The 24,801-nt window shown below is 47.4% G+C and overlaps 1 protein-coding gene across 3 annotated transcripts in view; it reads left to right on the top strand.

The window, feature by feature from the left end:
- Positions 1 to 19,161, top strand: part of LOC135916728 (RING finger protein 141-like) — a 271,536-nt gene extending 252,375 nt beyond the window's left edge. For all 3 annotated transcript variants that reach the window (XM_065450178.1, XM_065450179.1, XM_065450177.1), the window contains one exon: positions 15,862 to 19,161. In XM_065450178.1, coding sequence (XP_065306250.1) covers positions 15,862 to 16,024 — 163 coding nt within the window. In that variant the 3' untranslated portion in view covers positions 16,025 to 19,161. The remainder of the gene's footprint in view (positions 1 to 15,861) is intronic.
- Positions 19,162 to 24,801: the final 5,640 nt, after the last annotated feature.

The raw sequence follows: 24,801 nt of genomic DNA, 5'->3' as shown, positions 1-24,801 counted from the left end.
TGCTGTTCTATCATTGATAATGTATGCAAAGCTGGCATGCCACGTGAAGTATTGACAAGTATACTTATCTTTATGGGGCAACCACGTTTCGCCGCCTAACAAATGTAATCGCACAGCATGGGACGCGCCTGCATGTATCCGATGTTTCTGGAAAGTTATCAATGCTTCTATCCGATGTCTGCTGTCGCCGAACCTTTTGTTATCTGATTTCGTCACCTGACGCGAATGGTGTAGAACTTTGTGGAAGGCACGCGGGTGCGAACGATTAGTCTGGAATATTCGACAACTGCTCTATAAAAGCCGACGCGCTTGACCCGCTGATCAGATTTTCGACGATTGCCGAGCGTGTTGGCCGCTATCGTTGTGGTAAAAGTGTAGCCTGTTTTGTGGGCACAGGTTCGCCCAATAAAAGTTAGTTTTGTCGTTCAGAGTATTGCTACTGTGTTCCTTGACGTCACGACCACGTGGCAGTATGTTCTCCAGTTCGGTCACGTCAAGCTATCAAAGAAAACAGTTCAACATAACCAGCACATTCGCAAAGGAATAACAGCATATCAGTTTTTTTCACTAACGTGCAAAGCCTGCTAAATAAGTTTTCTGCAATATCCTCACTAACTGATTCGTGTGCTGCTGACATCGTATGTCTCACCAAAATGTGATGCTCTGCTAAGGTAAAGAGCAGCGAAATATTTTATTGTGAAAAACAGTATTCGTGTCATCGCTATGATCACAGTATGTGATCAGTTGGAGGTGTTTTGATTGCAGTAACTGAAATGCTCATTTCAAGCTGCATCTCCGTAGAAATACCATTAGATTTTGTTTGTATGTGCGTTGTACTTCAACTTTTGCACATGCTGTTGGCCTCCAACTGCTTCACCATCATTTTGCGATGACCTTCATGGTGTATTAAATAAAATAGTTCAGTTCAGTTCAGTTCAGTTTATTCAGACATACATTGCCTGGGTTGAAAGGACTAAAAGGCAGATGAGCTCTGCCTGACTAAGGTCCCTCCACCCATACATTTGCTCAGAAGCAGTGAGAATAAAAAAACAAAGAAAAACAATGGCTTTGTACATTAAAGCGCCACAAAAAGATTTTCATGAACAGAGGTCATATCGTGATTAGGCATTTTAAATTGAGTAACGGAATCACACAATAATGCAACACCCATAAGAAGCACAAACGCGTACATAAATGGCAACATATTAAAAAGTACAAAGTTTTTGCAAGCGTTATACAAATTGTAACAGAATTCCTAACAATGTATAAATGTTTGAAAACGCAGCAGAACACAGAGGTTATAGAACAATAAAAAGGTTTTTTTTTTTTTAAAACTCAAGAACTTATTTAGGACAGAGCACCAGACAGTAAGTACGTTGTGACATTTTTCTTTAAACTGTGGGTAGAAGTACAGTTTTCAATAAGTTCGTGGATATGACTATTGTTGCGGAGAAAGTTAGGTATAAGGTAGAGCAATGTTTGATTACCGTAAATGGTTCTGAATAACGGTATTCTAAATCGCTCGTGTCGGAGATCATAGGGAACATTAGTAGGGTAGCACTGAGACATATAACTAGTCAATTCATTTCCAATTTCTTTGCGAATATACAAGGCGAGCTTCAGATTAAAAAGTTGGTTAACAGTAAGCAATTTTAGCTTGATAAAATATGGCGCAGTGTGTTCAGTTGGTTCCCGATTTTCTATGCAGCGAACAGCTCTCTTTTGTATAATTTTTAACCTTTCAAGGTTCGTTCCTGAAGTCGTACCCCATATTAAGAGACAGTAATTGAGATGAGAATGAACTAGTGAATAATATAACTGGAGCTTTAGCCAGTTTGGTACTAGAGACCTAAGTTTATATAAGACAGAAATTGATCTAGACATACTGGCATGTACTTTGTTGATTTGCGGTGTCCAACTGAGGTTTTCATGAAAAAGTACACCTAAGAATTTAAACAACGGGACACGCTCGATGTCATTATTTTTAAATCTAACAGAAATGGTGTAATCTTCGCGTTTATTTCTGCCTTTGAATAAAATATATTTACTTTTACTAACATTTAATTCTAGCTGGTTACACTCAAGCCAGTAAGAAAGTGATATCAACCATTCGTTCGCCGCGATTTCTAAATCTCTTAAACGGCTTCCAGAGAAAAACAAGCTGGTATCATCCGCATACAGAACTATAGAGGAAGATTGTGGTACCGGCACGATATCATTTATGTCGATAGTAAAAAAGAGTGGACCGAGTATAGAACCTTGTGGTACACCGAATTTCAAAGGCTGTAGTTGAGATTTATACCCGTGAAGGAACGTATACTGTAGCCTGTCTGTTAAGTAACTGCGTACTAATTGTAGAGCTACCCCTCGAATGCCGTAATGTGGTAATTTTTCAAACAGTATATTATGCTTGACCGAGTCAAATGCTTTTCGGAAGTCTAAAAAAATTCCTGGGGTGAACACCTTGCTATCAATATTCTTTGCTAATTTTTCTTTGATACTAAGTAAAGCTGTTTCAGTAGATTTTTTCTCACGAAAAGTTGTCAGATATCCTTACTTGCCACTCTTTCTTCTTGGTGACTTTAGTTTCTCGATATTGTTTGGTTCAACAACATGCTAACGTCGCACTCTTCTCACAGTACCGAGTTTATAAACGCTTGTTTGGACTTCCACTTCACCCAACTTGTGCTGAAACCTACACGGATATCTGCCTGTTCACTAATATACTAGACCTGATTCTCGCCATGAGCCCTGATGTAATTTTCCCAATTCTTTAATTAAAAGGCTAAAGTGATGACCTTGCCCTCACTTTCCATATCAAGACACAGGCTCCTGTTAAGAAAACTATGAAAGTCATCTGTGATTACAGCAAAGCCGACTTGACCTTGATTACCGCTGAAATGGAAATTTTTGCAGCTTGCATCGATTGTTGTGATCAGCACTGTGATAAAGAAGAAGGTGTATTTTCAGAAATAACATGTCACTAATTGAATATTTCGTGCTGCAAAGGACAGTCATTTGCAAACCACAGTCCCCTTGGTTCAACGCCTTTTTCAAGTGACTTCGCAACAAAAAAAAAAGAGCTGCTGTTTCGCTGTGTGAAAGCTTCACACAGTGCTGTCACTTTGTCTGCTTACTACTGTGCTGCAAGTGAATACAATGCAGCCATCGCTAGTGCAAGACAGCATTTTTACACTGTCGCACATCCATCCCTTTTGCGAACTAATCCTCGTAAATTCTGGACCATAGTCGGCAGTACTGTTACGTTTTCGTTTCATATTACTGTTGCATGGCACTATTTGCGCCGCCCTGTAAAGGTGGAGAAAATATACAGCATGGGATTAGTTGCAAGCGCAATCTGGAGTGTACGGTCGTGCTGCAGTACATGTCGTCAGATTATGTTCATTGGACATAACCATTTACAGCGACTGCAGAGTCAGTCCACCTCTCAGAACTGCTCAGCTACACTCGTATCAAGTGGTGTCAACAGAAAAATCATGCAAGTTTCTCATTCAAGTTGCTTCAAGTGCTTCATCCTTGCTCGCCCACTTCTATGCATGTGAGTAGGTCGTTCATCTAGTGAATTCGACGCAACAGAACTTCATCGTGCCAATGTTTGGCAACCTCGAAGCATTCGATGGGGGGACGGAGATGCATGGTTCTGCTATGTCACCTACAACTACTGCCGAAAGCAGGGACACGCTGCTCGAGTATGCAAATCGAAGAGAAAACACGCTTAATCGCAGAAGGGCAAGTCTACAAAACTACACGGTTCCGTACCTCCAGCTCTGAAAGCTTCAAATGGAACGCACCAGGGCAACACTGTTGACAGCAACACACCTGCCAATGTGTTTGACATGTGGCCAGCCAACACCGTTGCGCCTTTACCGTGACTGTCGGCATTTGCGGCAAGCCACTCCGTATGGAGCTGGACACTGGTGCGAGCATTACTGTGATTGCAAAAAAACGTCTTCAGGAGCTACTACCGTCAGTGCCTATCGTGCCATTGGAATTCTCCTACGGAACTACTCGCGCGAGCTCACGCAAGTTCAAGGCAAAGCAAATGTCGCAGTACAGTTCCTCGACAGAAAAGCTGACCTAGCTTTATTCCTGACTGGGGAAGGTTCACCAACACTGCTAGGTTGCACTTGGATTCATGAACTGGGACTCGACATTGCTGTCTTCTGGGAAGCAGATGTCCATGCTGTTTCTGATGTTAAGGACGTTATTCAAGCATTTCCTGAGGCATTTGAACAGAGTCTTAGAACTTTCAAGGGCCCAAAAGCCACAACTCATGTTCCGCAAGATGCGGTACCCAAGTTTTTCAAGCCACATCTCGTGCCCTTCACCCTGAAGGATGGGGTGTCACAAGAGCTTCAGCGCCTGCAGAGGGAGGGCATTCTTGAGCCAGTTGCCTCTTCAGCTTGGGCTGGCCTATTGTTCCATTGACTAAGAAGGATGACCACGTCAGATTTCAAGATTACTGTTAATCCAGTAGCCACATTGGAAAAGTACCCGATTCCTAGAACTGAGGACCCTTGGGCCGTGCTGTCCGGGGCTGAAGAGTTCACCAAACTGGATTTGAGGGATACCTACCAGCAAATAGTTCACGTTAAAGACTCTACGAAGTGTGTTACTATTTGCACACATATGGCACTATTTCAGTATACACATCTTCCCTTTGGCATATCATCGGCACCAGCCTTGCTCCAAAGAGAAATGGAGAACTTTCTTCGAGGAATGCCACATGTTGCAGTATGTGAGTGCCTTTGCAACCTCGTATTGTTCTATCTCGACTTTGCGGTGTTAGACTCATGTTGAAGTTCGACAAGTGTCAGTTTTTTGTGCCACAGGGGGAGTAACTAGGGCACATCATAACAAAGAAGGGCTGTCCTCAAGCTTTAACAAGGTACCTGCAATCCTTCGTGAACCTGCACCCCATGGCATCAAGGAACTCCAAAGCTTTTTGGGACTCATGAATTTCTACAGGCATTTCCTTCCAAATATTTCTGGATGGCTCTGCCCTCTGTATTCGCTTCTCATAAATGAGAAAAAATGGGTTTAGGGAAAAAAAGCAACAAAATGCGTTCACTACAGTGATGCATTGGTAACATCAGCACCTGTCCTAGTACATTTCGATCCAGAGAAACCACTGTGTCTCAATTCTGATGCATCTCCGTATGGGAGTGGCGCAGTTTTGACACATCGACAAGCTGATGGTTGAGAACTGCCCATTGCCTTTGCATATTGAAGTTTGTCTCGTGCGGAGCAAAACTACAACCAAATTGACAAATAGGCACTGGCCTTCGTCTTCGGCATTGAAAAGTTCCACCAGTACCTGCCAGGCATTCTTTTTCACTGTTACAGGGATCACAAACCACTAATGGGATTGTTGAGTGCTGGTAAGCCTGTTCCTGTGCCAGCTTTACCATGACCAGTCAGATGGGCACTGAAACTTCCTGGTTACAAGTACAAACTTGTGTACAAACCTGCTTGGGACTTACGTTATGCTGGGGCCTTCAGTAGGTCATCGCTGCCAACAAACAGCGTTGATCTGCCTGCACCTGCTGAAATCTTCATTCTTGAACAAGCATACCTAGGACTCTTGTCACCAGCTGTTGTAGCACAGGCTACAAGAAATGATCCGCTCCTGAGTCACATAGTTCTTGCTCTCCTGCCAAAAAAAGAGCTTCCTGTTGGACCAGAGGGCAATCCATTCACAGCAAGGAGCAATGAACTCAGCCTCCATGAAGATTGCTTGCTGTGGGGTTCCAGAGTTGTCATCCCAAAATCTCTGCAAGGCAAAGTCCTGGCTCTTCTTCATGCTAGGCATCCTGGCATGGAGAAAAGAAATTTCATTGCCAGAAACCATGTCTGGTGGCTGGTAATTGATGCTGACGTTGCTAAGAGCGTGAAGGGTTGTGCTACATGCCAAGCTAACGAGCGTACACCTCAACACGTTAGCACACACCCTTGCCATTTCCACAGAGGCCTTGGTCAAGGCTCCACGTTTACTTTGGGAGCCCATTCTTGGGACATACATTTCTCGTCGTTGTTGACACCTATTCAAAATGGGTCGAAGTCTGTCCAGTGGCATCAACATCAGTGGATGCTGTCATTGCAGCATTGCGGACCAGCATTACGGACTGCCGGAACTGTCAATTAGAGTATGGACTGTCAAGTGAGCAATACTTGCAATTCCTGACACAGAATGGGATATGTTGCATGCTTGTACTGCCCTATCATCCAGCTTCAAATGGTGCGGCAGAGCGTCTTGCACGGACTGTCAAGAACAAGATCAAGAAGAGCAGTTATGGATCCTTCCAAACCTAAATTTCAAGGTTCTTATTTCATTATAGAACCATACTACGTGCAAGAGGTCACTGGCAGAACACTATATGAAATGCTCATAGGAAGGATGTTCAAGACAGCTTTGGAGTTCATCCAAGTTTACCACTTCAGTCCTGCTGAGACAGTTTAAGCAGAAGCTGCATGCCGACAGAGGGTGGTGTTCTTCTCCACTACCAAATGTGGGAAACAATGTACTTGCAAAGAACTTCCATCAAGGCTCACCGTGGGTCAAGGCGCACATGTCGTCAGCACCAGAGGTCAGTCAGCAGCTACTGTCTCAGTGATGGCACTGTCTGGCATAGGCACGGCAACCACCTACGTCCTCGACGTGAAGAAGTCTCCATGCCAACTGTAGGACCATTGGAGCCTGAACCTCCTGCAACACCAGGCATTGGTAACTGCCCAACTGTGTGCGATACTCATCCAGCTGTTTCTGCAAACTCGGAGCCAGCCGTGCATGTGACTGGTGGCACAGAAGAGGCTGCTGTGAACTGTGCCAACTCAATATGCAGCAGACCTCAGCTGCAATGAAGCACCAGAACCCGCTAGCTAGTACAGCACTACTACCCATAATGTTGAATGATTTCAGAGGGGAGGACTGTTACAGTTTTGTTTTATATGGCTGTCTATTGCATGGCGTTACTTGCGCCATGCAAGTAGTGCCATGCAAATAAACACTATGGGACCAGTTGCAACGCAATCTGGAGCGTACGGTCATGCTGCAGTACATGTCGTCAATTTCCGGTTCATTGGGCGTAAGCGTTGACTGTGACCGCAGAGTCGGTCTGCCTCTCAGAACTGCTTGGCTACACTCCCAGTAGGTACTCCAAGTAAAATCATCCAGTTAACATGCCCCAATGATGAAGCTGTTGCTCCTGAAGAGTGCTGTAATGTATTTATGTAATGAGGTATTTTCTTCCTATGTTACCGGAATGCCATGTAGATTACCGCTTGTACCCAATTCAGGATTTTTGCCTATAGATCCGATTACTATTAACTGGGTTGGTGTTAGCTACCTAATTAACAATAAAAAATTATCTTCGTGTGCTGGCCCAGACTCCCTCAGTTCTAATATCTTGAAATGTACTGATGTACTTTCTGCTGTTATTTTGTCGCACATTTTCACGCAGACGTTGCAGCACTTTGTTCTTCCATGACTGGTGCACGGGAAAAGTGATTCCAGTTCACAAGTCAGGTAACAGACACTTGCCCAGCAATTACAGGCCTACTTCATTAACAAGCATTTCATGTAAAATTCTCGAGCATATCGACACGTATACTTATTTATCCTCTTCTCGGGGACTGCATTTTACCTTCTAACAACTTAAACTTATCGCTCAACACAAGATTCACCTGCATGATTGCAATTTACTGGAATGTTATCAATGGTTCTACGCATTGTCTATTGTCGCCGAAGCTTGTGTAATCTTATTGTATACGTGACATGAATTGTGTAGTATTTTCTGGAAGACGTGCAGGCACCAGCGATTAGTCTGGACACTTCGATGACTCATGTATAAAAGCCGACGTGCTTGACTCGCAGATCAGATTTCGACGGTCGCTGACTGTATTCAGCGCTATCATTGTGTTTGAGTGTAACTTGCTTTGTGGGCACAGGTTTGCCCAATAAAAAGTTAGTTAAGGTATTCACAGTTTTGCTGCTATGTTTCTCACTGTCACAACTGTGTGTCATCTGGTGGAAGTGCTAGTGCGTACCAAACACCCCGGCAAAGCCCCAATTCAAGCCCGAACCCTGAAGACAACAATAACGTCAGCAAGGACCAGTGAGCTAGCCGCAGATGGCAAGGACTGCCCCTGGAGCACAGACTTCTGCTTGATATGGCCAGGAAGATTGTGTCCAACTTGACAATTACAATTGCAGGCCCAGTGTTACCCATCATGCTTCAGCAACCCAGGGAGCCACATACTTTCCGTGGAGCTTTGTCGGAGGATCTGGAAACCTGGTTCGAAACATTTGGAAGGATCTCAACCTTCAACAACTGGACCTTTGAGGATAAGCTATGCGTCATGTGTAATTCTCCTTGGAAGATACCGCGAGGACTTGGTTCGAGAACCGGGAATCCACCAATCCACCTTTACAATGTGGGACCTGTTCCGCAGTAACTTCTTGAGGATGTTCACAAGCATTTTCAAAAAAGAAAGGGCCGAAGTTCTGCTGGAAGCCTGAGGGCAATGAGACAATCGCCACCTTCACGGAAGAGATGACCTGTCATTTCTGGTGTGCAACAGTATGCCAACCTGAAAATGCCCAAGGAGAAAAAGGTCCACTTCCTGATGCGAGGTGTAAAGCAATAACTTTTAGCCGGACTGACCCACAACCCATCAAAGACCATAGCTGAGTTTTTGACAGAGGTAACAACAATTGAGAAAATTCTCGAAATGTGCACTAGAAGATATAACTGCCACATGCTCACGTTACAATGCACAATCCAAGCAATAGGATCCAGCGACCTCCAAGAGATCATCAGGGCCATTGTATACAAATAACTGCGCAAGATGTTACCTTCGTCACAACGTCAGGTGTCCTCGGTCATGGACATGGTCAAGGACGAACTTCTGTGGTCACTGGGAGTTTCCGAAGAGCAGCCTGAATCGGCGCCTCCCATGGCGGAAGCGATTACCTAGGCCGCCATTGTCTGGCGTCGAAGATCCCCCTCCACACCAGGGCCCCGTAATGCTGCAATTCCGCTGCCACTGCCAGCTTGCCCATCTGTCGCCCAGTGTCTCTACCCAAGTAAGACAGATATATGGCGCACCCCCAACCACAGCCCGCTGTGCTATCACTGTGGAGTACTGCCGATGCCCATATTGTGACTTGGGATGCGAGGGTTCGTCATTAATGCACTGTGCCTGCGTCAATGTGAACAGCCTCATGATATCGCTGATTACATTGACACCACTCAGTGGAGCCCTCGACAACTGTCCCATTCATCATCATTAGATCGCGCCTCATGTAGATCTCTTCGTAGTCTTCGTAGGCAGCGGAGGATATTCATCAGTTCGACGAACAGCAACCGCACCTCCACCGGTTGCTGCTTTTAGTTTTCTAGACATTGGCTCACGGACCGGCCCCGGGCTGTGCCAGTGTATGGACGGTGCTGCAGCGACAGGTAGCGGCCTGGTGACGGCAAACGGGACGGTCGTCGAGGGCTCCAGTGAGTAGCGGCGAGGTAGTCAGCTATGTCACGAGTGCGTTCACCTTCCCTCGGGGGAGCTCCATTGACGGCGAAGCCTCGCAATCCCAGGTCGCGGTATGGGCATCGGCGGTGCACATGGCCGGCATCACCACAGTGGTAGCAAAGCGGGCGGCGGTCGGGGCCGTGCCAAATGTCCGTCTTCCTTGCGTAGGCGCACTAGGCGACGACAGGGCGTGCTGGCGGCGGCGGCGGATGATGGAATTGGGCCGTTACGGGGCCCTGGCGCAGTCGTGGAGGGGGATCTTGACGGCGTGCGACGGCGGCGTAGGTAATCGCTTCTGGCTGGGTCTGCGGTAATTGAGGTTGCACCTCAGGAACTCCAAGTGATTGCTGAACCTCATGTTTCACGATGTGAGCAATCGAGGCCACTTGAGGCTGAGACATTAGAAGGCCTTTACAAGGCAAGACATTGCGCAGTTCTTCGCACACAACGGCCCTTATGGTCTCTTGGAGATCACAGGAACTCAGTGCTTGGATGGCGCACTGAGGCGTGAGCACTTGGCAGTTATATTGCCTAGTGCGCATTTCTAAAGTTTTCTCAATTGTCGTTGCCTCTGTCAAGAACTCGGCTACGGTCAGTTTCGGATCAGTCCGGCGAAAAATTCTTGCTTTACGCCTCGCATCAAGAAATGCACTTTTTTTCTTCTGACATTTCCGGGTCAGCGTGCCATAAAAGACTGGTCATCTCTTCCGTGAAGATGGTGATGGTCTCATTGGGTAGTTGGCCTCGGGTTTCCAGCAGAACTTGGGCCCTTTCTTTACGGACAACGCTCGTGAACGTCCTCAGGAAGTTACTGCGGAACCGTTTCCATGTCGTAAGGGAGGACTCCCTGTTCTCGAGCCAAGTCATCACGGCATCTTCGAAAGAGAAGTACACATGTTGTAGCTTATCCTTAGAGGTCCAGTTGTTGAAGGTCAAAAACCCTTCGAAGGTTTCGAGCCAGGTTTCCGGATCCTCCGACGTAGCTCCACGGAAGGTAGAGGGCTCTCTCGGCTGTTGAAATACGATGGGTGACACTGGGGCTGCCATTGTGGTTGTCTTGGCCACAATTTTCTTGGTCTTCTCAGGTAGAAGTCCGTGTTCCGGCGGCAACTGTTGAAGACGGCGGCTTGCTCAATGGTCCAGGGCTATGTTGGTGTTTTCTTTGTGGTCCGGGCTTGGATCACGGCTTGTTGGGGGCGTCCGGTACATGAACGAAAAGCACCTCTGCCAGATGTCACGTGGAGTGACATATGAAGAACAGAGTAGCAATACTGTGAAAGATGAAACTAACTTTTATTGGGTGAACCTGTGCCCACAAAAGCAGGCTACATTTAAAGAACGGCGACAATGGCGAACACAGTTGGCGATCGCCAAAATCTGATCAGCGGGTCAAGCGCGTCGGCTTTTATAGATCAGTCGTCGAATCTTCCAGGGTAACCGCTGGGACCCGCGTGCCTTCCACAAATTTCTACACCATTCGCATCATGCATACATGCAATCAGATTACACAAGTTTCGGCGATAACAGACAGTGGATAGAAGCATCGATAGCATTCTAGAAACTTCCGATACATGTAGACGCGTCCTGCGCTGAGCAATAACATTTCTTAGACGTTAAAAGTGCTCACCCGTAAAGGATAAACTAGTTCACGTGTCAATATGCAAGACCGAAATTTCGCCACAGCCCAAATGATTACATGGCACTCTTTCTCCATCATGGAATAATTCACTTCTACTTTTGATAGTTACCGGGCAGCATAAGCTGTGATGCTTTCTACTCTATCCTTCCTTTGAACTGGCACAGCACTGAGGCCTACGCTGTGTGGATTTACGTCTCTGAGTCTTCGTCGAAGTGTGAAAGCACCAGTGGTGACTGCACCCATTGTTTCAGCTCCTCAAATGCGTGGTCCTGCCGTGTTTCCCTTTTAAAGTTGACATCACCTTTTGTGAGATGAGTAAGGGTTCTGCAATGCTTGAAAAGTCTTTTACAAAGCGACTGTAATAGATACGCAGACCCAGGAATCTGCGCATTGCCTTGCTGTCGAAGAGCCGTGGCAACTTAGCGATGACAGATATCTTCTGTGGGTCAGGACGGACTCCAGACTTACTGATGACATGGCCTAGGAACAGAAGTTCTTCGTAACTTTTTCGATATGGCACTTTTCCAGCTACAGGGTGAGTCCAGATGACTTGATCGCCTCTAGTACTGTCTGCAGCCGACTCTGGTGATCTTCAAAATATGTGGTAAAAACTACATCATCCAAGTAGATGAGACAAGTTTGCCATTTCAGTCCTGCCAATACTGTGTCTGTTACACGCTGGAACAATGCAAGTCAGAGCAAAGTCTGAATGGCATCACCTTGAACTCAAAGATGCCATCTGGCATGATAAACACAATCTTCTTTTTATCCCTCTCATCAACTTCAATTTGCCAATAACCAGTCTGGAGGTCCGTAGACGAAAAGTACTTAGCATTGCAGAGTCGGTCGAGTGCATTGTCTATACGTAGGAGGGGGTATACGTCCTTATTTGTTATTTTGTTCAAGCTGCGATAATCAATGTAGAAGCATGGAGTTCCATTCTTGTTGTTTATTAAGATCACAGTCTTGCCCATGGGCTTTTTAACGGCTAGATGATGTCATCGCGCAGCATTTCATCGAATTGTTGCCCTATGGCTTCTGCAACTGGTGTTTGCCAAATACTCGACAATGTAGAAAAGCAGTCTTTGTATCGTCGGAAGAGACTTTCGAGCTATTCTTGCTTACTCATGAGGGAGGCTTGGATTTATGGCGAAGGCTGGTTCGGGAACTACAGTTGAACCCGGCTATATCGAACTTGCAAAAAGGATGCCTATCAGTTTGATACAGGGCGTAATTCGATATAAGCCTGCTAAAGAATTGGATGCCATAAAAGCACATACCATTCATAAAATCACTTTATTGATGAAACTAGTTTAGTTTCGCATGTAACAGTACTGTCTTTTCTTCTGCTTGGTCAATGCCATATGCCACTGCCATATGCCACTGCCTATTCCCCCACTGCCTTGTCTCCAGCCTGCTTCTTGCCTACCTTGGCATTGAAGTCGCCCATTAGTATAGTGTATGTAGTTTTCACTCTACCCATCGCCGATTCCACGTCTTCATAGAAGCTTTCAACTTCCTGGTCATCATGACTGGATGTAGGGGCGTAGACCTGTACAATCTTTATTTTGTACCTCTTATTAAGTTTCACAACAAGACCTGCCACCCTCTCGTTAATGCTATAGTATTCCTGTATGTTACCAGCTATACTCTTATTAATCAGCAATCCGACGCCTAGTTCTCTTCTCTCCGCTAAGCCCCGGTAGCACAGGACGTGCCCGCTTTTTAGCACTGTATATGCTGCTTTTGGCCTCCTAACTTCGCTGAGCCCTATTATATCCCATTTACTGCCCTCTAATTCCTCCAATAGCACTGCTAGTCTCGCCTCACTAGATAACGGTCTAGCGTTGAACGTTGCCAGGTTCATATTCCAATGGCAGCCTGTCCGGAGCCAGTCATTCTTAGCACCCTCTGCTGCGTCGCAGGTCTGAGCGCCGCCGTGGTCGGTTGCTTTACAGCTGCTGGGGACTGAGGGCCGGGGTTTGATTGTGTTGTTCATATAGGAGGTTGTGGCCGAGTACTGCACCAGGGCCATAAACGACGGCGACAGTGCCGTGCCACGTGACCAGGGATTCCACAGAAGCACACGGGGCGATTGTCGGGTGTACGCCAGGGTCCCGTGCTAGCCGGTGATCTAGTGGTGTACACTGGAGGGATTGGAAGTGGGGGTGTAGCAAACGGTGGTGCTGAAAAAGTCGATGGAGGTGGTCGTGCTGCAACCTCGGCGTAACTTAGAGGTACAGGCAATGGTGGTGCTGCATGAGCGTTGGTGGCGTTGTAGCGAAAAAGACTGGCGCGCCCTATGGACGCGCTATCACCATCGGCCCGCCGACGAAGAGGGGCTTGTGCTCTCGATGTCTGACGCTCAACTGAGATGGTCGCATTCCTGGCTGTTCAATAAACTGCATTACATATTTGGTGGAGTTTTGCCGGGTAGTACTTCCCCAACCACCCTGGAACTACGTAATCGGACACTGCCGGCCGTCATGCCTGACGACGCCAGCCAAACAACACCTCCGACATCGCCAACACTGATTTGTCCTGGCTCAGTGCGTCAATGCGATCCTTCGATCTTCAGCGGTTCCGACGAATACAACGTAGAAGATTGGCTCTCGACATATGAGCGGGTGAGTGCCCACAATAAATGGGACGATGCTGCAAAGCTCAGTTACGTGAACTTCTATCTCACGGGCGTCGCTAGCATGTGGTACCACAACCACGAATCTGACCTCGGCACCTGGCCAGATTTCAAGACGCACATTGCGCAAGTCTTCGGTCGCCACGAGGTGCGGAAGCTCGGTGCTGAAGAGCGCTTGCGCAGTCGTTCCCAGCAACCCGGTGAAAACTTCACCAAGTACATAGGAGACGTTGTGGACCTCTGCAAGCGCGTCGATCCATTGATGGCTGAGTCTGACAAGATGCGTCACGTAATGAAGGGCATCAAAGATGACGCATTCCAAATGCTCCTCTCGAAAAGCCCGTTGACCGTGGTCGAAGTCGCTGAACTTTGTCAAAGCTACGACGAACTCGGGAGGCAACGTCTACTCACTCAACGTTCTTCGGTCCCCGATACTTCCACTGCAAGTTTAGCCGCTGTGACTAACAACGACCATCTGTTCGGCAAAATCAAAGAATTTATACGCTCCGAATTCGCCGCCAGTCTTCATCGCTACAAAAGTTATGGCTCATTCTGGGAATTTTGCAAAGGGGTTTAGGGAAAACCTGGAAAACTCTGGGAATTTGGAAATGTCAACTTGGTAGACACCCTGTAGCAGAAGAGGCTGTGACTTGAACTGGCAGCTTAATTTGTGCATGAGAAGGAAGCTCAAGGGCCTGCCCATTAGAGTTGTTACCCATGCCGAGACAAACATCAGTTCATTGTGCAAAATAGCAACTGAAATAAAGGGGTGTCTAAGTTGTGTCTTTTGTGACAATAAGTGATACAAGTTCAGTGACCGTTTGGCTGTTGTGGTGCTCCATAAAACACTGGCATTAGAATTTACCCTTACTGCTCTTGCCATCTATATTCTGCAGATATCAGCTTATCCTCTTGTGTAAAACCATCTTACCACCAACACAGCATTTTCACCATTAAGTCTAGGGTTTGACGAAAATTATTCTGGTGAGGAAAGAACATGGCTGAGTAAACGTACACTCGTCAACTGAAAAAATTTAAAACACAGATTGATGTTTGATGTTTCAGCGGCCAATACGGGTGCCTTGTTCACAATGAACGAATGCATGGTGGTCTTTATTATATGTGCGTTGGAAGACGTAATGCGCTTGCGTACAACTCAGGGAGGGGTCCCTGTGTCCAGTTTATCGTGTTAGCAGTAGATTATATGCAGAATGATTCAAGGAGCAATTGGAATGATAATTTTTTCTCTCTTTCAATGATAGAAGCTGAATGCCAATTAATACTGTGTCCAGTCTTTTCGTGATGCTCTGCCAGGGTGCTGGAAACCATGTGTCCTTTGGCTACACCACTGTGGTGCTGCTGTAGCCTTCTTTTAAAGTTCCCCGTCTTGCCCACGTAGCACGCCTGGCAGTCCTGGCAAGGAATTTTGTAGATGACGTCCGGAAATTTTTCTTTTTCGAGGTGGTCTTTGACTCATACGAGTTGTTTCAGCTTGCTTGAAGGGATGTGGCAGATTTGTACATCATAATCTTTGAAAATTCTTGATATTGACTCGCTCACGCCTCGTGCATAGGGGAGAGATTCCTGTTTTCTTGTTCTCATCGGCCTTACAGGGGGTTCAGCTGCATGCTTTTCTTCAGTCTTTATAAACTGGCCGGGGTAGCCATTGCTGACCAAATCCTGCGTCACTCTCTTCAACTCAGCTCTGCGTGCATTTTGCACACATGGTGAAAAGCTCTGCAAGCATTTTCACCATGCGTTCTGGATAGTTGTCAGTCCCTTTAATTCTTGTGGATAGCTAACAATCAAAAGAAAAGGCTCAGCAAGATTTTTTTGCAAGTTGGCACTTTTATATTCAGTATAAACATGTTTATTTTATATTCTTTCAAAAGACAAAAACAAAAATAAAGGTGACAGTTGGGAAAAGAAAATGGAGAGAGATAAGGTGCAGAAAAATTGAAGCAATACTAGTTGTTGGGGTATGTGATCTTTCTGTCATATTTCATTGAATACTATGCTGTGCCTTGTGCAGGAATGTGTCCAACACAACGTGTCCCCTGTGCCGGGAGGAGTTTGAGAGCACCAAGGAAACCTGGGTCATCTCGGAGGCTCCTGAGTCGTCGGAGGTGCTGAGTGAAATGCAGAAGGCGCTCTCCCAGCTGCCTGAACAGAAAAGCAGCCCATCGGCACGATAAACTGGCTGTGTGCTGCTAAGTCAAGAGAGTGATCATGCTGCCACTTGCTTGCTTGGAAATAATATATGCCTTCTGCAACAATACACATTATTATTTGCAACAAATAGCATTGCTGTTGTGGCGTAATATGCCTCCACTACATGCATGAGCCTGCTAGGCAAGCAGCAATAATGAAATGTTATGAAGTAAATCGCATGAGAGGCATTTATGACATTCCTTGAAGAAAAGAAATGCTTGAAGGGTCGCAGTGCATATGCTAAACATGAGAAGCCTGCCTTTTCTTCATTAGTAATAGGTGTCGCCATCAGGTTCAAGTTATGTGGAAATATTTATAAAAACTTTCATATATCATTGGCTTCTTTAAAAATTGACAGCAGTCAAAAGTTATAAAAAGTGCCAAATATTTGTTGAGTAATATATAGATGAGGGTACCAAACCTCGAAAGTATTTCAGATATTGAAACAATCATCAGTTTCAAATTCAGCATGCCCAAAATATGCATATGCACATGAACAACTTGTCTGATATGAACTATTACTGGTGAAAAAAAAAACAATGGGGAACCCCACCACAGCACCATATGCTGCCAGCAGCCACCTAGCTCAGTTTGTCTCTCTACTGTACTCAAAAAGTGTAAACTGCGGGTTCAAGCCTAGCGAAGCCCAGTACCATGTAAGTTGCATGCTGCTATGCACACGCAGTTATCTTTCTTCACTTCACTTCACTTTATTACCTTAAAGACCCCAGTTAAGGGGTATTACATAAGGGGTTGGTTCACAAATAAAGGTTACAGAGAGTGATCTTCATAAGAAACAAATGTAGTTAAGTTAAGTTAAGTTAGTTAATGTAGTTAAGTTAAGTTAAGTTAAGTTAACTTAACAATTAGGTTAAGTTAAATGTAGTTAAGTTAAATGTAGTTAAGTTGTCCGCAAACGTTTATGAACACGTGATGGCTGCAATATCACGGGAAGGCCATTCCAGTCCGCTGCTGTGCGAAAAAAAAATGAGGCCGCCAAAGTAGTGGTGCGAGCACGTGTGCGTGCGATTGAGTAAGGATGGGATGTACGGGGAGATTTGCGCACCGGTGGGATGATGTACGGTGCTTGATTGAGGGGACTGTGAAATAATTTGTGAAACAAAGACTGGCGATGCGGCGCCTTAGGGTATCAAGCTTTATGATCATCATCAGGCTCTTTTACGTCTACTGCAGGGCCCCTATAATGTAAGACTATTCCAATCTGTTTTTATTCCAAATCGGCGTTCGCCCTTCCTGGTAGCTCAGAATTGTTTGGGTCCAGCCCATATGGGCAGGCGCCACACCCATATGGGCAGACCCTGAGCCATCTTGATCTATCACGGAGGGTTAATGGTCGATTTGGAATAAAAACAAATTGGAATAGTTTATGTTATACTGGCCCAGGAGCAAGTCCTCTCTCAAATATCTCCAATTATACTCTTGCGTCAGCTGACACCATATTTAGGGTCCTTCATTTACGGATAAAACTCAATGATTCCCTATTTTTGCATTCCAAACAAATATTTTGAAAATCTGGTTAAGCTTGATTTATCCTCAAAATTACACCGTTTCATGAAGGATAAGAAAAAAATTCAGGCATTGCAAAAGCAACGAATGGTAAGGGGTCAAGACAGATACTGCGGCAGACATCTGCCAATATTAAAAGTTAATGTTGATGTACATTACTACAGAGTGAGTTCAAACAGCATCTGCTAGAATGAAGCCCCAAGAGCAGCATTCATGTGCTCACAAGACGCTACGGCCCGCTACCCCAACCTAGCGAATGCAGGGCTGATGCTGCTCTGCATTGTAAATGATAGTTGTGAAGCTGATGTTTTCCTAACTAAGATATGTCCAAAGCCCAACAATTGTAGAATGGACACAAAAATGGACAATATGCAAATGATGTTGTACAGTCACGGTCAAAAATATGCAGCCCATGGCTCCAGGCGCAGGAGCGGCTGCGGGGCCACGCTGTGGCGCTGCCATCTCCATCAGGTGCCTGCTGTGAGGGTGCATCGAATGACAACAAACTTCACCCTCACTCTCGTGCAGCCATGTCACCCACTTGATAAATTTCAGATGCGGCGCTCAGCTGTTTCACTGCTGGTGGTCAGTGCACAGGAGGGCGCTTCCATTTTGCTTCGTTTGCCACGCTGCCGTAGTTCTTGGCATGGCTGCGGCGAACGGCTTGTGGGCACAACTGGTAGGCTCAGACAGTTTCTGCAACGTGAGTGTAGTAACGCTTTCGCCTTAAACGAGGATGGAACATTAGACAGGACAGGCATTGTAGTGGTACCAACACCAGCAACAATAACCACCAACAAAGTGGTTGCTCTTTGCTTGCTATCCTATGCACCAGGGCCTTGCCATTGCGTCTTCCGTTAAGAGCCTGCATGCATGTGCGCCATCCGTTCAAGCACCACGCACGGAAGTGCTGCACATACAAGCGCGAGGTGCACGCAAACATGAAGCGCGAACCCAAATTGGACACTGCCGGGCATAGGTGCCGTGCGCTTAGCCGAACGGCTGAATGCGCGCCTGCCGGAGCTTGTGCATGTATGCAAGAAATCCAAGCAGGTGCTGGCACGGGGAGGAAGGCAAGCGCACACTGACAAACTGTCTTTCCAACTGACCATCAGCTGCAAAGCAGCCAAACACCACACTTGAAATTTATCAAACATGTGACTTGGCCACACGAGAGTGAGAGTGAAGATTAGCGTTACTTAGTGCACTCTTGCAACGAGTGCCCAATGGAGATAGCCGCGCCACGGTGTGGCCCTGCAGATGCTCCTGAGCCCGCAGCCGTGGGCCGCATATTTTTTACCACGGCTGTACGTCGACAAGGGTTTGTAAGAGAAGCATCACAACTTTTGCAAAAGCATGCCCGTGGGGATATGTGCTTTTTTTCCCTTTCTTCTGGAGAACAAAGTAAACAAAGAATGGCATAGCTGGTCTTTATTGCTGTTTTTGTGTATATGGTTTCTTTAAAGACTATAAATAATGCCTGCCAATGAGGATTTGTATAGCTAAGTTCGTCACATGACTTGTGAGTAGCTCTCTTCCTTATTATTTGTTTCTGTGAGTGATCTTACTTCTTCAAATAAAATGTTTCTCGCCATACAGAGACCATCACCTCTCTTAGCTCGTCAAAGTTGCCAGAAAAATCCCAAACTTTGGGCTGCCAGACAACAAAAACATGAACGCTAGTTTTCTTCTTTAATACCTGAACTTTGCCCCGTCATATTTTAAAACACACAACCCGCAAACGAAGGACCCTACATACAGTGGAACCCTGATTATACAACTTTCTCAGGACCGCGAAAAAGCGTCGTTAAATTTGGGCGTCGTGAAATCCAAACATAAATTATGCGTATAAAAATACTGCTTATTTCGCACGACGGATTTATGAGAAACTTCAATGAAAACTACTAACATATTCTACAGGGCTTGGAAACCCAAATTACCAGAAAAGTAAATACGATAAGCATTAATGCTGCAGTACAGGTAGCAATCATGCTTTATTCAAACAAACCTTTACGGCACTCCACTGCCCACTGCCGCGATTCCCACCAGCCGTCACAAACTTTAAGAAAAGTCGGTAAGTTTCTTTTGGACCTTGTTATATCTGCGAACCAAGAGCTTTCGCTCGAGTTGGGCTATGTCCAAAAGAAGGTCCTCTGCGGCGTCGCATGAACAGATGAAGTTCCGGAGGCCATCTATGTGCCGTAGCACCTCGGCAAACGTGGTAGGCCCAGGCATGGCATCTGTGGTGTCATCGTTGTCCTCGTCCAATGTCGGCACTAGGCAAAGCCTCCTCGCTGGCATCATCCAGCGACACCTCGCCGTCGATCGCAACATTGTTGTCGGCCTCCACGTACTCAGCGAAGGTCGTGGCGAGGTTTAGAGCCTCTAAATCGTCGTCGGCGAAGCCTGCATCGGCCTCAAGCGGCATCGTGGTTGTTGGGTACCCAGCAGAGGAGACAGTCTCTCGCTTAAAGCCACAGTGCTTGAACGAGTTAGTGATTGTGCTTTGTGACACCGCGTTTCATGAACTGGCAATAAAATGCATGGCGTCGAGCACAGTGATCTTTTCCGACTCGCTGCACTCCATAGCCACTAGCCGACACTGTATTAACCGCTTCCGGTACCCTTGCTTTATGCACTTAATGATGCCAGCATCCAGCGACTGCAGCCGGCTTGTGCAGTTGGGTGGAAAAAAACAACCTTTATGTTCCTCAGGCTGGAAGTATCGGGTGGGTGGCATGGTGCGTTGTCCACAAAACTAATTTTGTTATCCAGCTGGTGCAAAAAATTGCTGAAGAGCGAAGACGTCGTCCACGCCTTTTTGTTGAAGTTGTAGCTGCACGGCAGTGTCTTCAACTTCTTAAAGCACCGTGGCTTTGCAAACTTTCCAACAACGAGCACAGGCAGCCTCTCAGCACCGTCCTCGTTAGCACACAATAGTGCTGTCACACGCTCTTTACTACGCTTCCATCATGACAACTGTCACCCTTAAACGCAAGGGTTTGCTTGGGCTGCATATAGTAAAAGATAATGTCGCGGGGCTTGTATGCAGCAATCCTCCGGCAGCGACTCCATCCACTCGTTCACCATCGAAATGCCCACAGAAGTGCTTTCTCCGCAGGAGCGGCTGTGCATAGCCATGTTTCATTTTTTAAAGCGATTCAGCCACCTGTTCGATGCTTGAAAGTCGTCCATGCCCAGACACAATGCCACAAGGTCCGCCTTTTCTTTTAGAATGGCGCCGTCAGTTTGATTGCATAGCTCCGTGCTTAATGCAGCCACTTGACAAGAACTTTTTCCAACTTCCCATGCTGTCCTTCTTTTGCCGCTTTCCGCTTGAACCCGAACTTGTTGGCATTCTGCAATAACACCGCTTTGTTTGCCAGGATTGTCTTAAGCGAAGATTCGGATATCTTAAAGTCCCGAGCAATGCTGGCTTTCGTGACTCCATGCCACTTTTCCGCTTCCTCAATAATATTCAGCTTATCACTGAGCGACAGAACTGTCCGCTTTCGGGACATCATGCGTCGCTTTGCTCCACACTGCTAAAAACCTCCACTGAGCACTGGTAGCTAGGATTACGAGAGAGAGAGAAAATGATAAATGAAAGGTAGGGAGGATTACGACGAAGAACACGTGTGATAAACCTAGGCCTCTCCACGCTACCTTGTCGGCGATCTGCTGCTGGGAAACTGGAAGGAGAGAAACACTTCCCCAACGCGACGAGAGGCAACGCCGCCGAGAAGAGAGGGAGAAAGTGATTGTGGAGAAGAAAAATTGGAGGACGCTTAAGCTTCGCCTTCAAGAGTGGGACGCGACAGCGTTCCCGTCGACCCGCCAAGGGGCATAATACAATGCGCTACGGCCCAGCGATTACTTACAATGCGCCCCGCATCGGACTTAGCGCCCACCTATCACGCGGTGAGCGTCGAGCAACGCAGCGTTCGGCGCGGCAACGAAACGTGCGCCTGAGCGAACGGAACGAACCAAAGAACTCGGTGTCTCGGAGGGGAAACGATCTACGCCAGCCAAACGTTGTGATCGGCACGGGCAGAGAGATAGATAGTAATCTAAAGAAAGGAACGGCGCTTGATTCTGCAACCGGGAGCACGGCGAAGCGTCGTCAGGGGAGAGGGAGTCGGGACCGCGACGCGCCTGGCAGCGGTCCCAATGCGCGCGCGGCGCGCCTCCTGTCGGGGCAGCGCCGTGCATTGAGAGGAGGGGGTCTTCTGTGTTTGCCGCAAGATGGTTCTGCGTGTGCGGAAAGCTCAGAAGAAATGCAGCGGAAACGCACTTCGCAACTTGTGTAATTGCGACTTCTGTACGTTACATGTTCATAATTACCGATATACACCGCAGTATAACTTTCCATGGCTCGTTTTGAAGGCAACACCGCATTCACTAGAGGCGCGTTTGTACCGCTTGGAAGCATCGAACTCGTGGCTGAGTGGTAGCGTCTCCGTCTCACACTCCGGAGACCCTGGTTCGATTCCCACCGGGCCAATCTTGGAAGTTGCTTTTTATTTATGAAACGCCTGCCGTGATTTATCGCTCGCGGTCAACGCCGCGGACACCGACACCGCCGCCGACGACACCGGCTTTTCTGCGACACGAGCTCCTTAACGCTATCGCGTTAAAAAGCGCTATTTCAGCACAGCGAGTGTCTTGGGCGGCTGCTGGTGGGAGAGAGAGAAATGAACAATGAGACGCGGCAGGAAAGAAAGCTGCGCCGAGCGGGGTCAAGCGCTCTGCATGCGGAGAGACGGAGCGAGGAAGGAGACCCACGGCACTTTTCTTTTGTCCGTCGTTCCCACGCTTCGCGAGCGACTTCACCCTCATGAATTGCTTCTATGGGGGGGGGGGGGGGGGGACTTCACCGGGACTGCGCTAATACGTCGTAAAACCCATGTCGTTGCAAAACTGGGGGGAAGTGTAACCGGGGTTCCACTGTATATACCCTTTTCACGATGATCCCATGGGCGCTGCCATGTTAGATCGTGTGGTGACACGTCCATTGCTTGCCTCAGCTGCCTCCGTTGACTTTGTGTTTACAATAGATGTACATGATGCTGGTGTGGCTCTGCAAACCTCTGTTTCGGCAGATATCGTAGACGGTGACTGGGTGGACGACACACGAAGCTTTTGCTACAGCTTCAATGGACATGCAAGCACTTTTGGAGCTCATTACGCTTTGTCCGAACAGCACAAGCCGCGAAGGGGCACAAGCAACGGTGCCATAAGGTGGGGGGGCCAGAATGTTCTGGTGTCAAGCAGTTGCGTAGCCAGAAATTTTGTTCGTGGGGGGCTCACTTTGCAGCTCGGCCTCCTCCTTATAGAATTAGTCGAGGGATTAATACATATATATATATACATATATATATATATATATATGTATATATATATATGTATATATATATATATATATATATATATATATTGCAACGGGGGTGTTCGCCTAGCAGGAAGGTCCCTAGTTATAGGTTGTAGCGCTAGGCTTAAACAGATCGGCGCTATATCGTAACGGGGAAGCAAGCACTTCACGTCGTCTTCTCCTCATCCACTGGCACCATGCCCACTGCCAAGTGCCTTCAGTACAATCACTCCCCACAGAAAGAGTAGCCATCCTGGCGGCCTAAGGGCAGGAAAACACAGGGGGGTCATGGCACTGCTTGAGCCGGGAGACGTGCACAATTTCCTGGCCGCGACGACGCTGGTCGGAAGGCGCTTCCGTTGGCTCGATGAGGTAGTTGACCGCGGATGTTTTTTTCAGTACCCTATAAGGACCGTGGTACTTGGAGAGCAGCTTAGAGGAAAGGCCTGGAGGAGTAGAGGGCACCCACAACCAGACCAGCGAGCCAGGAGCAAAGCACGTAGCCGCAGTAGATGAATCATGGCGATGCTTTTGGCGCCACTGGTCCTGGGATGTCAACGAACGAGCGAGCTGGCGACATTCTTCGGCGTAAGCAGCCGCTCTAGAAACAGTCGTGCACTCCGAAGCATCTGGTCGGTAAGGCAGAATCGTGTCCATAGTGCATGAAGGTTCGTGTCCGTAAAGGAGAAAGAAAGGGGAGAACCCAGTGGTGCTTTGCTTGGCGGTGTTGTAAGCGTAGGTGACGAAAGGCAGAATGCGATCCCAATTCGAGTGGTCAGATGAAGCATACATGGCCAACATGTCGCCAAGGGTGCGGTTGAAACGCTCTGTCATCCCATTAGTTTGAGGATGATATGCCGTGGTGGTGCGGTGAATGATGCGACACTCCTTTAGCAATGCTGCAATGACGTCGGAGAGAAAAACGCGACCGCGGTCGCTCAGTAATTCTCTAGGTGCTCCATGGCGTAAAATCAGGTTTCGAAGGAGAAAACTGGCGACGTCTTTTGCTGTGGCAGATGCTAGGGCTGAAGTTTCGGCGTACCGCGTGAGGTGGTCGATAGCGACAATAACCCAGCGGTTGCCGCTTGGAGTGTTGGGAAGCGGACCGTATAGGTCAATGCCGACGCGGTCGAACGCGCGCGCGGGGCATGGTAAAGGTTGCAAGGGGCCGGTGGCATGTTGAGGTGGCGTCTTGCGTCGTTGGCATATGAGGCAGGACCGGACGTACTGGCGAACGAAGCGGTACATACCGCGCCAGTAGTACCGAAGCTGGATGCGAGAGTATGTCTTTAAGACACCAGCGTGGCCGCATTGGGGATCGTCGTGGTACGTGGCGCAGATGTCAGGGCGCATGTGTCGGGGTATAACAAGCAACCACTTGCGACCGCTCGAATTGTAGTTGCGGCGGTACAGCAGGTTATCCCGAATGATGAAGTGCGCTGCTTGACGGCGGAGCGTCCGAGAAATTGGCGCTGGCGACTGGCTAGACAGGAAGTCAAGAAGCGAAGAGATCCATGGGTCCTTGCGCTCCTCTGATGGCATGTCGGTAATGTTGAGGGCGAAGGCTCCATGTGTGGAAATAGACGAGTGGACAGGACCGGAGGGCAGGGGTGACCGGGATAGAGCGTCTGCGTCTGAATGTTTTCGGCCGGAGCGATAAACAACGCGGATGTCGTACTCTTGCAGGCGCAATGCCCAGCGGGCGAGCCGACCAGTTGGATCTTTTAAGGAAGATAACCAGCATAGGGCGTGATGGTCGGTCACGATGTCAAATGGACGCCCGTACACATAAGGACGAAATTTTCCGATTGCCCAAACGATGGCCAGACATTCCTTTTCAGTAACCGAGTAGTTCGCCTCGGC

The sequence above is a fragment of the Dermacentor albipictus genome, chromosome 3 (assembly GCF_038994185.2).
Source record: "Dermacentor albipictus isolate Rhodes 1998 colony chromosome 3, USDA_Dalb.pri_finalv2, whole genome shotgun sequence".
In the NCBI taxonomy this organism is placed as follows: domain Eukaryota; kingdom Metazoa; phylum Arthropoda; class Arachnida; order Ixodida; family Ixodidae; genus Dermacentor; species Dermacentor albipictus.
This window is presented reverse-complemented; position numbering and strand designations above follow the sequence as displayed.